The following is a 13,497-nucleotide window of genomic DNA, read 5'->3' as shown; positions in this document are numbered from 1 at the left end:
TTCAGCCTTGATTGCTCGTGTGTCTCAGCCAGCTATTTTGGTGTGTTTTGGCGAGCAAAGCGTTGAGGTATACGCAGAGGGGTCAATGCAATATAGCTATCGCGAATGAGCATCAGCGGAGAAATAGAATACGTTTCCTGCTTGTCAGCTTCTTTTTTACGCTTCCAGATAACCCCACCTATCCAGTCTCTCGCGGTCAACATGGTATTACCATATCTACGTGAACGCAAAGTCTACAGATGAACTAAAATTCAACGATACCTGCGTGTTACTTGTTAGCGATGATATCTGACTACACGCTCTTCCAGTTTTGATAGCTTGTGGTCGTGTTGATGTTTAACACATACGTGATATAAAAAGACATCCTCGACCCGCCGCGGTGGTCTTGTGGCAAAGGTACTCACTCGGCTGCTGACCCGCAGGTCGCGGGATCAATCCCGGCTGCAGTGGCTGCATTCCCGATGGAGGCGGAAATGTTGTAGGCCCGTGTGCTCAGATATGGGTGCACGTTAAGGAACCCCAGGTGGTCGAAATTCCCGGAGCCCTCCACTACGGCGTCTCTCATAACCATGTGGTGGTTTTGGGACGTTAAACCCCACATATCAATCATTGAAAAGACACCCTCATAGCAAGCTAATTATACTATGCAGGCTGAACGTATTAAGGAACGATAGTCAAGTGACGATTCCCACTTTCTTTTCTGCTGCCATGAGTAAAAAGAGAGAGAGGAGGAAGCATAGCGAATATAGGGAGTTTAACTAGACTAAGCTTATTATTACTATGCAGCTAGGCTGAACTTATTAAGGAACGATAGGCTAGGGACAATTCGCACTTTCTTCTCTGCTGCCATCAACAGAGAGAGAGAGCAAGAGGGGGAAACAGTATAACAAAGGTAATTCATGATTGATTTGATTTGTGGGGTGCAACGTCCCAAACCACGACATGATAATGAGAGACACCGTAGTGGAGGGCTCCGGAAATTTTGACCACCTGGGGTTCTTTAACTCGCACCCAAATCTGAGCACACGGGCCTACACCATTTCCGCCTCCATCGGAAATGCAGACGCCGCAGCCGGAATTTGATCCCGCGACCTGTGGGTCAGTAGCCGAGTACCTTAGCTACTACACCACCACGGCGGGGCAATATAACAAAGGTAGGGAGGTTAATTAGGCTAAGGTAATCATTACTATGCAGGCTTAACTTATGAAGGTGTAGCGCCCTCGTTCGGGCGGCGCGCAAACCGGAGAGCGCGCGATGGCGACAGAAGAAAATAAAGAAGGCGCTAGGCCGTGGCACGTGAAGCCACGGCTCGCGTTCCTGGCTGGCATCGGTTACCGTTCAGGCGTGTCTTTCTTTCGCTCCTGTGGCATAAGCCTACAAGTGGTGACCTCGGACGAAGACAATGACTGACTCGAATGCACCCTCAACCGAACAAGCCTCACTCCGCAGGACGTCTCGGCCGTGCAACTGCGTCTCCCATCTTTCTGGCCACAGGACCCGCAAGTTTGGTTTCTTCAGGTCGAGGCGCAATTCTCCCTGTACCGCATCGCCTCGGAAACGACACGCTACTACCACGTAGCCTCCGTCCTTCCTCCTGACGTTGCCAGCGAGCTCTCCGACGTCCTCTCCAACCCCTCGGACACTACGCCATATCAGCACCTTAAAACCAAGGTGCTGGAACGATTCATGCCTTCGGAACGCGTCCGCCTACAGCAGCTCCTTGCAGAGGGGGACCTTGGCGGCAGGCGCCCCTCCCAACTACTGCGCCGAATGCGACAGCTTCTTGGGAAACACGACGTCTCTGCCCACTCAGCGTTGCTTCGCGAGCTCTTCCTCCAACGCCTTTCTCAGCCAATCCGCCTCGTCCTCGCGGCGGCCGGCGACGTCAATCTCAACCGCCTGGCGGAGTTCGCCGATCAGGTTCATGAAGCGACCTCCCCACCTGTCAACGCTTTCTTACCACGAGCAGACACAGCGATTTCGCGCCTTGAGGCCCGCATCGACGAACTCGCCGCCTCCATTGCCGCACTCTGGAGCCCCCCTCAGGAGACTCGTTCGCCTCGTTCCGGTCGTCGAGCTCTTCCACGCACACGAGATGCTCGGAGTCCCTGCCCTCCACCCATCTGCTGGTACCATCGGCGTTTCCGACACCGAGCCACGAAGTGTACACCCCCATGTTCGTGGCAGGGAAACGCCTGCCGGGATCACTGACGGCGGCGTGTGATCTCCCTTCTCGTCCCAGCCGCCTTTTCATGGTCACGGACCAGCTATCAGGCGCCAGGTTCCTTATAGATACGGGCGCGGAAATTAGCGTTGTGCCCCCGACTAAGGCTGATCGTTCAAAGTCACAGGGGCAAGTGCTTCGTGCTGCCAACGCCTCGTCTATAGCAACGTATGGGCTCCGATCTCTCACCCTCGACTTCGGCCTTCGCTGCATTTTCCGGTGGGTTTTCGTCATCGCAGACGTAGTTCAACCGATCATCGGCTCGGACTTCCTCTCATACTTCGATTTGGACGTCAGCGTGCGGCGGCGCCGCCTCATAGATAGTAAGACTCGTCTCTCCATCTCGGGACTCCTGTCCGACATCGCTCGAATGGCCATCCGCATGCTGATACCTTCCTCACCGTTCGAAAAAATCTTGGCGAGTTTCCCGGAGTTAACTAAACCGTGCAACCTCACTCAGCCACCTAAACATACGGTGACACACCACATCGTCACCCGGGGTCCACCGGCAGCCGCTTGACCACGCCGCTTGTGCGGAGACCGCCTAGCTATTGCTAAACGGGAGTTTGACCACATGCTGCAGCTCGGCATTATCCGCACGTCGTCAAGCGCTTGGGCTTCCCCGCTGCATTTGGTGCCAAAACGTGATCCTGGTGACTGGCGTCCTTGTGGGGACTATCGAGCGTTGAACGCCAAGACTGTCCACGACAGCTATCCTCTACCTCACATCCAGGATTTTACATCGCGCCTCGACGGCTGCACAATTTTCAGCAAAGTGGACCTTGTTAAGGCGTACCACCAGATTCCTGTCGAGCCCGCCGACATACCTAAGACCGCCATCACGACGCCCTTTGGGTTGTTTGAATACGTGCGGATGCCTTTTGGACTCCGCAATTCGGCTCAAACTTTCCAGCGGTTCATTTCTGAGGTCACACGGGGTCTTCCTACTGTGTTTGCGTACCTTGACGATGTCCTCATCGCCAGCCGCACACCTGAAGATCATGAGCACCATCTACGCGCTCTGTTCCAACGTCTTCAGCAGTACGGCCTCGTTGTGAACGCCTCTAAGTGTACTTTCGGCGCATCTGAGCTCGAGTTCTTGGGCCATCACATATCATCCAAAGGAATACGCCCTCTCCGGTCCCACGTTAAAGCAATTCAGGATTATCCTCAGCCTACAACACTGCGCCAATTACGCCAATTCCTGGGGCTTGTGAATTTTTCCAGGCGCTTCATACCACACTGTGCCGAACTGCTACGACCGCTCACCGACCTCCTTCGGTCGACCGCCGGCCCGTCCTCCGCCATTCCTTGGTCGTCAGAGGCCCAGGCCGCCTTTGCTGCTGCTAAGCAAGCGGTCGCTAACGCCGTGCTTCTCATTCATCCACGCAGCAACGCCCCTACTCGGTTGATGGTGGACGCATCCAGCGTGGCCGTCGGAGCCGTCTTACAGCAGTGCATTAACTCCGAGTGGAGACCCTTGTCGTTTTACTCTCGGAAGCTACTTCCTGCTGAGACCCGCTACAGCGTCTTTGGCCGGGAACTACTAGCCATCTACGCTGCAATACAGCACTTTCGGCATTTCCTGGAAGGATGCTCGTTTTACGTGCTTACTGACCATAAGCCACTGGCGTATGTTTTCCGCACTAACTCATCCAAGTACGTGCCCCGTGAACTCCGCCATCTGGCTTATATATCGGAGTTCACGACTGACATCCGCCACGTGAAAGGAGCTGACAACACCGCCGCAGATGCCCTTTCTCGTATAGCCGCGGTTGACTCTCCACCGCCAACCATCGACTGGGCCTCATTCTCCTCGGCACAGCAGGATGATAGAGAGCTTGCCGCTTTTCGGGAGAACCCCCGTTCTCTCCGACTACGCCTGGTGCCTCATCCATTATCATCTGAGCGCTTGTGGTGCGATGTCTCAGCTGACCTTCCCCGCCATTTCGTTCCCGCTTCATTACGACGCACCGTTTTCCACTCCTTACACGACATCTGTCACCTTGGCATTCGGGCTACTCAGCGTCTTCTCACCCAGCGCTATGTCTGGCCCGGAATCAACGGTGATGTGCGCGCTTGGACGCGCATGTGCCTGCCCTGCCAGATGACAAAGGTCTCCCGTCATACTAAGACGCCGCCCCAACCTTTCCTTCCACCCGGCCGTCGTTTCGACCATGTTCATCTAGACATTGTGGGCCCTCTACCAGTGTCTCAGGGGTACCGTTATATATTGACCATGGTCGATCACTTCACACGCTGGCCGGAGGCTGTTCCAATTCAAGATATCACAGCCGAGACAGTTGCCCGCGTTTTCATTTCTACGTGGGTATCCCGTTTTGGCTGTCCTGGCACCGTGACAACAGACCGTGGACGTCAGTTTGAGTCCTCGCTGTTCACTTGCCTTAATCGCATCCTCGGAGCCAGACATTGCCGTACCACGGCTTATCATCCCTGCGCCAACGGCATGGTGGAACGCCTTCACCGACAACTGAAGACCGCCTTGTCTACCCGCCTCAATAGAGCCACCTGGGTTGATGCCTTGCCACTGGTGCTCTTAGGTTTACGAGCTGTCATCCGGGCAGACCTGCAGTGCTCAACAGCAGAGCTGGTGTATGGCACTTCTCTACGGCTTCCGGGAGACTTCTTCACGTCAACGAAGCTACCAGACCAGCCACAGCAATTCCTACAACGCCTCCTCGACTGAGTTCAAGACCTCCGGCCCACTCCACCCAGACCTTCCGAACACAAGACCATATTCGTCCACCCTGATCTGGTCACTGCAACACATGTTTTCGTGCGCCACGACGCGGTCAGACCACCTTTGACACCAGCCTACGACGGACCATTCTGCGTCCTTCACCGCACCCCCAAAACTGCCACTCTACTTCAGAACGGCCGTGAAGAGACAGTCAGCTTGGACCGACTCAAGCCGGCGTACCTGGAGACCGCCCTAGAAAGCCTCTCATCTACGACTGATCTTCCGTTGGAACACCACAAACGGCATGTCACATTCCGACTTCCAGTCTACACGGGGGGCCCTGTAGCGCCCTCGTTCGGGCGGCGCGCAAACCGGAGAGCGCGCGATGGCGACAGAAGAAAATAAAGAAGGCGCTAGGCCGTCGCACGTGAAGCCACGGCTCGCGTTCCTGGCTGGCATCGGTTACCGTTCAGGCGTGTCTTTCTTTCGCTCCTGTGGCATAAGCCTACAAAGGAATGATAGGGAAGTGACAATTCGCACTTTCTTCTCTGCTGCCATGAGCAGAGAGAGAGGAAATTAAAATAACAAAGGTAGGTCCTAGACTAAGCTACTCATTACTATGCAGGTTGAACTTATTGAATAATGATAGCCAAGTACCAATTCGCACTTTCTTCTCTGCTGTCATGAAAGAACAGAGGGGGGGGGAACAATATAACAAAGGTAGGAACTAGACTAAGGTAATCATTACTACGCAGGCTGAACCTATTAAGGAACAATAGGCTAGTGACAATTCATACTTTCTTCTCTGCTGCCATGAGCAGAGAGAAGGGTAACAATATAGTAAAGGTAGCGCGTTTAACTAGACTAAGCTAATCATTACTATGCAGGCTGAATTTATTATGGAACTATAGACTAGTGACAATTCACACTTTCTTCTCTGCTGCCATGAGCAGATAGAGAGTAAGAAAAACAATATAACAAAGGTAGAGAGGGTAACTAGACTAAGCCAAACATTACCAGGCAGGCTGAACTTATTAAGGAACGACAGGCAAGTGACAATTTGCACTTTTTTCTCTGATGCTATGAACAGAGATAGAGAGAGAGAGGGAAACAATATAACAAATGTGGGGAGGTTAACTAGACTAAGCTAATCATTACTATGCAGGCTGAACTTATTAGGCAACTATAGGCAAGTGACAATTCGCACTTTCTTCTCTGCTGCCATGAGGAGAGGAGAGCAGGAAACAATATAACAAATGTAGGGAGGTTAACTAGACTAAGCTAATCATTACTATGCAGGCTGAACTTATTAAGGAACGACAGGCAAGTGACGATTCGCACTTTCTTTTGTGATGCCATGAGCAGATACAGAGATAGATACAATATAAGAAAGGCTGGGAGGTTAACTAGGCTAAGTTCAGTTTGCTACGAGCAGAAGCTGCAAAAACAGGTCATGCCATCTAACAAAGCTGGCCAGGAAGCAGAATTGATTATGCTCACCAAGAAGCACTGCTCAGATATAAAGTCGATATGGTTACAGCATAGAAATATTCCGGACAGGCCAACTCATCCAAACAACCACAATTCTGCATATAACACGAATCGCTGCAGACATTCCGACAATAAATACGTTGCAAATTGACTCTCCAATATTTTTTCTGAGCCGCGAAAGCTGTCTCAGCTATGGCCGCGTATACTATTTGATGGAAGCAAGAAGGTTGGCTGCAGGCAAGAACCATGTCAAGTCATACACAGAATGTGCCAGCAGTATCATTTAGAAATTTCCGCTATCCGGCGGCAATGTATGTCTACCAGACGAGAAGGTGCGTGAATGAGCGTGCACGGAACACAAGCTTTCGCTAAAATATAAAGCTGGGGAACATTTGCTGACACATGGTAGTGTCCATAATTGTGAGCCATGCCTGAATAAGATTCATGTTATTGAAGCCGGGACACCACTTCTCGGGAATGGTGGCAGCCATATCATGCAAAAGCACGAGGTTCCATATATACCAATGATACTTCAGTGTCTCTCTCACAGGCAGATAGCAAGTTCTTAAATCACAAGTTTGATTAGGGTGCTTTGCACTCGATGTGTGCCTACTTTGCTGGCCATGTCTGTGCTTATAAACTGTGATGCAGGATATAATAAATAAACACTCGAAATTTGGGCTCTTTTGACCTCTTCTCGGGTTATTTTGTTGCGCAAAATAGCCATATTTCTGTGGCTTGTACACAAACATGAACCAACTAACCCAAAAAAGAATACTTCTGGCTACTAACACAAACTGTTAAACTTCGCAATAGAAACTGCTTAATATTTTGGTGCGCAAATGAATGGGGTGACTATGTCAGGTTCACTGTTATAATAGGCGAGTAGTATTTCCTATACAAGCAGACAAATTTTGCGTTGTAGAATTTTAAATGTTTTAAGGAACGTTTACGGTACTCACCTGTATTTTTAAAAGCGGTAGATGCCATGACTAATACGGAACACATGAAGAGGTAGTTCCCTAGCATGGCTGTAAAATAGAAACGTATTGGTTAGCAACGATGAATGAATTTCATAATATTTTGTTAAATAGTTGATTGATTGACATATGCAACTTAAAGTGCCAAAGCACTATATGATTATAAGAGAGGCTGCAGTGGAGAGCTCTGGAAATTGTGACCACCTGGGGTTCTTTAACGTGCACCCAAATCTGAGCACACGGGCCTGGAGCATTTTCGCCTCCATCGACAATGCAGCCGATGCAGCCGGAATTCAATCCCGCGACCGACGGTTCAGCAGCCGAGGCGGGGCCCTGTTAAAAAGTGATTAACAACAGTGCCACATGTTCAGTCACTCAAGCTCTTTTCGGTGATACCAGCCATACTTGTCATGGCCCATGTCCCAAGATATACAGCAACTACCGGCAGAGTGTGAAAGATTCTTTGGCGTTGTTAACTTTATTAAGCTAGGAATTGAGATGTGAAGTGTCAAGTTTGAGGCATCGGCTGCTAGAAAGTAAAAGTAAGAGTATGTTCTATCACTGGTAAATATATGTTACGGAGTGTGTAAAAGCAGCATTATAGTTTCTAGTTTCTTTCATACTTATTAGCAGAGTTTCATAGTCACTAATTACTGAAATTGGTAAGTAATAGCAAGTGTGTGGCCAACATGGTCTCCGATTTTCAACAGAGAAGATGTTGACGCAAACTAATGACAACAGTTTGTCTTGATATTAAGGCGGCTACGGCAAGGTGTTGCATTATTCGATGCTTGATGCGCTAGAGGATGTCGGCCTCGGTGTCTGCCTTTATGCAAGAATCGTGTGTTACCTTTGAGAACGTACAGTGTTTATGTCGACTAGTGGAGAAGATACAGATCATTATCATCTTCTCCGTGAGGTTCCTCAAGGAGGTGCTCTCAACATCAAGTTGATTGGACTTGATACTGAAGTTCCTGACACGGTGAAAGTTAGCTAATATGTGAACAACATCTGCATGTGGGCGCATGAAGCTAGCGGGCGCCGATTGCGTACTCGATATAAGGTGCCTCGACCATCACAGTAAGGTACTTACAACGTCCTGGTCTCGCACCCACAACTGAAGAGTGCACACTGCTTTCATTTACGCGTAAACAAAAAAAATGTTATCCAACAATCGGGAATGAAACAGAGATGCCTGTTGTGATTCCTTGGTGTGATCAGAGTCCCTAAACACCTTTACTGGTGATGGAGATTCGACAAAAGATTCATATAAGAACAGGAGCAACCCCTAGGGAGCCCTCACCTACAGTGGGGCACGGACATCGGAGTGGCCGCGGCGCTGCAACGGTACGGCACGCGCCGGAGCTGTGAAACGTTATTGAATGTAGCCTTAAAGGTTTATTACGCCTTTATAGTGTTGTAATTGCCTTAAAGGAAATTCAGGGAAACTCTAATACAGTGCAGTTTAGCGTAAGATGGGGCCTTGAAGCTAAAAATTTGAGGACATGCTGATTCCACTGTGAGATTTGCTACCTGTATAACAGCGTGCTTCTTTTTTTTCTTGTGAAGCATCTAGTGAAAATTCGTGGACAATACAGTGTTTACAACGACTTTGGTGATTCTTAAAGGGGCCCTCTACTGCTTTAAAACATCGGTGCTTGCTGCATAACTCGTGGTGGTGCTCGCAAGAACTATTGCGAGCAGAAATGACAATGGAAGGCTCTGACCTGTAATTAGATCGATGTAACGTTATATCTCATCACGGCATTGCATCAAAATAGGGATTAAATTAGATTTCTTTTAGAGGCGAAGCTTCTCAGGCCGTGGGTAGTTTCCTACTCTGCAGTAGTAGTAGCTGTAGAATGTAGCCACCTCTAGTTTGTGAGTTGCTCAATAGATGGCGTATTGTGTATATGTACTTGGGAATGATATAACTACATGGCGTTAGTGGTTTTCACAGCATGTCCAAGGTATATGTAAACTGCGGGCGTAACTTTCGTAGAAGCTCGTGGATCCAGTAGTCGGTGGCTCGTTGTCACCGACACCATCTACGTGAGGAGGGGACAACTAACAGCCAAAAAATAATAAAAATTAAAATATGAGGTCATAACCATAAGCTGTAGCGACGTTGCGCATTAGCCCTTCATTACACGAAATTGAATTTTTTTCAATTGCTGACCAGCTACGTGCCTTTATTATTACGCAATTTTATTTCGCCCTAATAGTGTCTCGCTCATGACATGCGAGAGAGAGAAGAAGCGAAAATAAAAAGATTGAGGAAGCAAAATTGTTTTATTAGCCAAGTGACGTCCTTGCAATATGCACAAGAAACTTCGCAGAAGCAATTGTAAGACAACTGTTCACGAGCACAATAGCACAATGGTTCGAAAACTCACGTTGTCCAATTGTTGAAAACCACTGAAGTGAGACCGTAGCTTTCAATATACAGCTTTCATAGCCGTATAGTACCGCGCCTTATTGCTTAGCCGGTCGCGTTCACAGTCACAAAGGCGAGGGCACGCTGGCCGTGCGCCAGCGAATGCAGTCGGCAGCTACAGGACCGGCTATCTACACAATCTGCGAGCTAGTTGAGCTCTGAAATGGACATAAAAACAACTTAACTTCTGAAGGTACGCACAAAACCACCACCGAAAAATGAGCGATGGCTCGTTGAACTAGTAATGAACCGAACAAAACGCAAGCTCTGTTAACACATTGCCTGGATACGCCCCCAAATTAGTTGGCCCATGTTAGAAGACTGCCTGCGTGTGTACGATTTTTCGGAAATCAAACGAAAAAAAAATGCCCGCTTAACCACATACGAAAGTCCAAAGTTTTCTTAAAATAATCTAGTAGTGTTTTACAATCTAATGTAAATACACGTTGAAATACTTTGTTTTTCGCTATTTGTCCCCCCCCCCCCCCCCTCACCTAGTCGCGCTTCTATCGTCACGTGGCTGTTGATGTCGGTTGCAATAGGTTTCAGACCCCTTTTCGTTCTGAATTTCACGACCAATTTAGGTTGACCTGGGCATATCCACGGAGTGAATGATGATGAGTGAGGCGAAGCCTCCGTCCATCCATCCATCCGTCCGTGTGTCCATCCATCCGTTCGTTCGTCCTTCCGTGCTTCTGTTCATCCGTCGATCCGTGAGTCTCTACATGCTTACGTTCGTCCATCCGTCCATCCATTCGTCCATCTATCCCCTGTAGTAGTAGCAGTAGTATGTAGCCACCTCTAGTTTACGAGTAGCTCAATAGATGACGTTTTGTGTATACGTAGTTGGTAATTATATAACTAGATGATGTTAGAGGTTTTCATAGCATATACAATGAGTGAATGATGATAAGTGGGGCAAAGCGTTCGTCCGACCGTCCATCCATGTGTCCATTCGCCCGTTCGTGCTTTCTTTCCTCCTTCCGTGCTTCAATCCGTGAGCCTGTTCATGCTTCCGTCCGTCCGTCCATCCGTACGCCCATCCATGAGTTGTTACTTGCTTCTGTCTGTCTGTCCATGCATCCGTCCGTTCGCCCATGCTTCTGTCCGTCCGTGCGTCCGGGCGGACAGACAGAAGCACGGGCTGACAAATGGACGCATGGACGGACGCATGGATAGACGTATGGACGCAAACACGAACAGATGAAAGGAAGGACAGACGCTTCGTCCCACTCATCATCATTCACTCTGTTGATATGCTGTGATTCTTTAGCAGGGTTTTTCACTAAACGCGGAAGGGAATACAGCTCTGAGACTTGATCAGCTCGAATACTGCGAAGCCGATCAAATAATGCCCCAAACGCCACGGTGCTGGAAGAAACGCACTGGGGGCGCTGCAGGCACCGTTATTTCAGAAGAATGGTAAGTTGGCCGAGTCGATAATGATCCTAAAAGGGCCTTGTAACACTATTTAAGCATGGTCAAAAAACGCTGCTGATCGGTAGTAGAGTTCCCGACTAGATGCGAGCTACATATTATAGAATATCACGTGGCCTGGAATTAACAATAAATTATCAAAGTCAGCTTAAAATTGCTTTGTCTTCTCTCAACAAATTACGGAATAAGACCAAAAATCACTCGTAGTAAGCCCATCTATCAGTTATTGGCTGATTTGAACATGGTGCGCTTGGTCGTTACAGAGAACGCCGCGGGAGGCCGCTACTGTCCACGCGTGCGCGCGCGGTCACACTGAAAAACTCGCGCATTCGAAGAAAAAAAAAGAAAAGTACTCAAAGTCCGGAGGCGTGCGTGACGTTTTTTGTTTGCCCCTCCCATTCCTCCCTGCTTAGCTTTTAGTACTTCCGTCGGGACGAGAGAAGAGAGAATGCGATTGCAGCACGTGACAGATCTTTGTAACTCCACTAGTACTGAACAGATTGTTAAATTGACGCGGTGTTGATTTTTTGAGACAAAATTCTTCTCCAATGAATTATTTTATGGTTACTCAAAAAAGTGCTTCAGGGCTTTTTTAATGTATGCAACTGCGCGAAAAAATGGACGGAAACAAGAAACGAGCGAAAATGAGAGATAATGTATGGAACAGCGCTTGTTTGCCCTTTGCTCTCGTTTTTTGGTACCATCCGTTTTTCTTTGCGCAGCCACATACATTATGGATCATTGCGTGAAGTAACAAAAAGGAAAAAAAGTATTAAAGTGTTCATAAATAAACAACATCGCAAAAAGAAAGGTCAGTAAAGGCTAAAAAATCACCGCATGTCTACAGATAGAATGCTGATGAGTGGGGCGAAGCTCCGGAGGCGTCCATCCGTCTGTCTGTCCTTTGTACACCTGTCTGTATTCTGTGCATCTGTCTGTCTTCTGTACACCTGTCTGTCTGTCTGTCTGTCTGTCTGTCTGTCTGTCTGTCTGTCTGTCTGTCTGTCTGTCTGTCTGTCTGTCTGTCTGTCTGTCTGTCTGTCTGTCTGGAGAGGGCACTGTCGGTGCTGGGGTTCGTTTCATAAGAACATTGGTCTCCCATATTATAGACTACACTTGCTGACATGCTTCTTCGGAGATCTACAGGTTTTTCCGCTCACTTTAATCCAAGTGCCAGCTTAAATTATCTGCACGCCATTGAAATATTCTGAGCGCCGAACTATTTAATTCATGTGCCAAACATTCAATGCAAGCGTCAACATATTTAATACAAGCGCCAACTCAATGAGGCCTTGTGCCAATGAGTTTAATCCAAGTGACACCGTGTTTAATCCAATTACCAATGACTTTAATTCAGGGGCCAGTCAGTTCAATCCATGCACCAAAAACATATAGTTGGCCACTTTATATCGTATGAATGTCAGGATATTGTAAACATGAAGTCACAGGAAGAACTTTTCTCTCGCCTATACATTCTAGCGCTTATGAAATGAAGTGCGAAGTGCTATTTCTCACTAACATTTTGTGTCATAGATTAAAAAAACAGTGTGTATTAATTGTAATCAATTACGAAGAAGCGTTGTAATAAATTAAGAAGCGTTCGTTGCCGCTGCAACGAACGCTTCTGGCGTCTGTCAACGGTTCTCTTGTTCCGCTCATCGCTGAGGCGGCTACCCTTGTAGGGGAGCCCACCTAAGAGAGGAGATGATCGCACCGTTAAGATTCCAACCCCTCAGCCAACTGGAAGATGCTTCTGACAGCCAGCAAGTGGACCCCACCACCCAAGGATCATCCCGGTCAGGGCTTCCGAGCGACACACCACCAAACGGCCCCACCACCTCAGGAAACCAAGTAAGCCCGCATCTTTTTGCTGAACATCATGCGGCATTCGAGCATACAGCTATGGACGACCAGGAAAGCTGGACTGTAGTACAGAACCGAAAACTTCCGCGACCCAAGCCACCAACCTCCCCACAGCCACAGACCCTATTTGAGATCATAATGTTGAGGCCTAAAGCATTTAACATCACCCAGATTCCGCCGGACCAGTTTGCGTATAGACTCCGTCTAAGGCTTCCTCATATAAAGGGGTCAGACATACACTGCCGACTCCTCACCAAGTCTAACCTAGAAGTAGTTGATTGCTACACAGAGCAAGCTGCACATCTATTGCTGAACCTGGAGCACCTGATCATTGACGATAAAATCGTGCAGTTTAATACATAT

At 48.5% G+C, this 13,497-nt stretch overlaps 1 protein-coding gene across 3 annotated transcripts in view; it reads right to left on the bottom strand.

Moving 5' to 3' along the window:
* Positions 1 to 13,497, bottom strand: part of LOC119169391 (uncharacterized) — an 86,225-nt gene that overhangs the window by 45,385 nt on the left and 27,343 nt on the right. For all 3 annotated transcript variants that reach the window (XR_012893841.1, XM_075887059.1, XM_075887058.1), the window contains exon 2: positions 7,380 to 7,448. Coding sequence is in view for 2 of the 3 variants with exons in the window: in XM_075887059.1 (XP_075743174.1) it covers positions 7,380 to 7,448 (69 nt within the window). In the remaining variant the exon portion in view is untranslated. The remainder of the gene's footprint in view (positions 1 to 7,379; positions 7,449 to 13,497) is intronic.

Source organism: Rhipicephalus microplus, chromosome 2, assembly GCF_043290135.1.
Source record: "Rhipicephalus microplus isolate Deutch F79 chromosome 2, USDA_Rmic, whole genome shotgun sequence".
In the NCBI taxonomy this organism is placed as follows: domain Eukaryota; kingdom Metazoa; phylum Arthropoda; class Arachnida; order Ixodida; family Ixodidae; genus Rhipicephalus; species Rhipicephalus microplus.
Note: the sequence above shows the minus strand (reverse complement) of the source record. Positions and strands in the feature narration are given on the sequence as shown.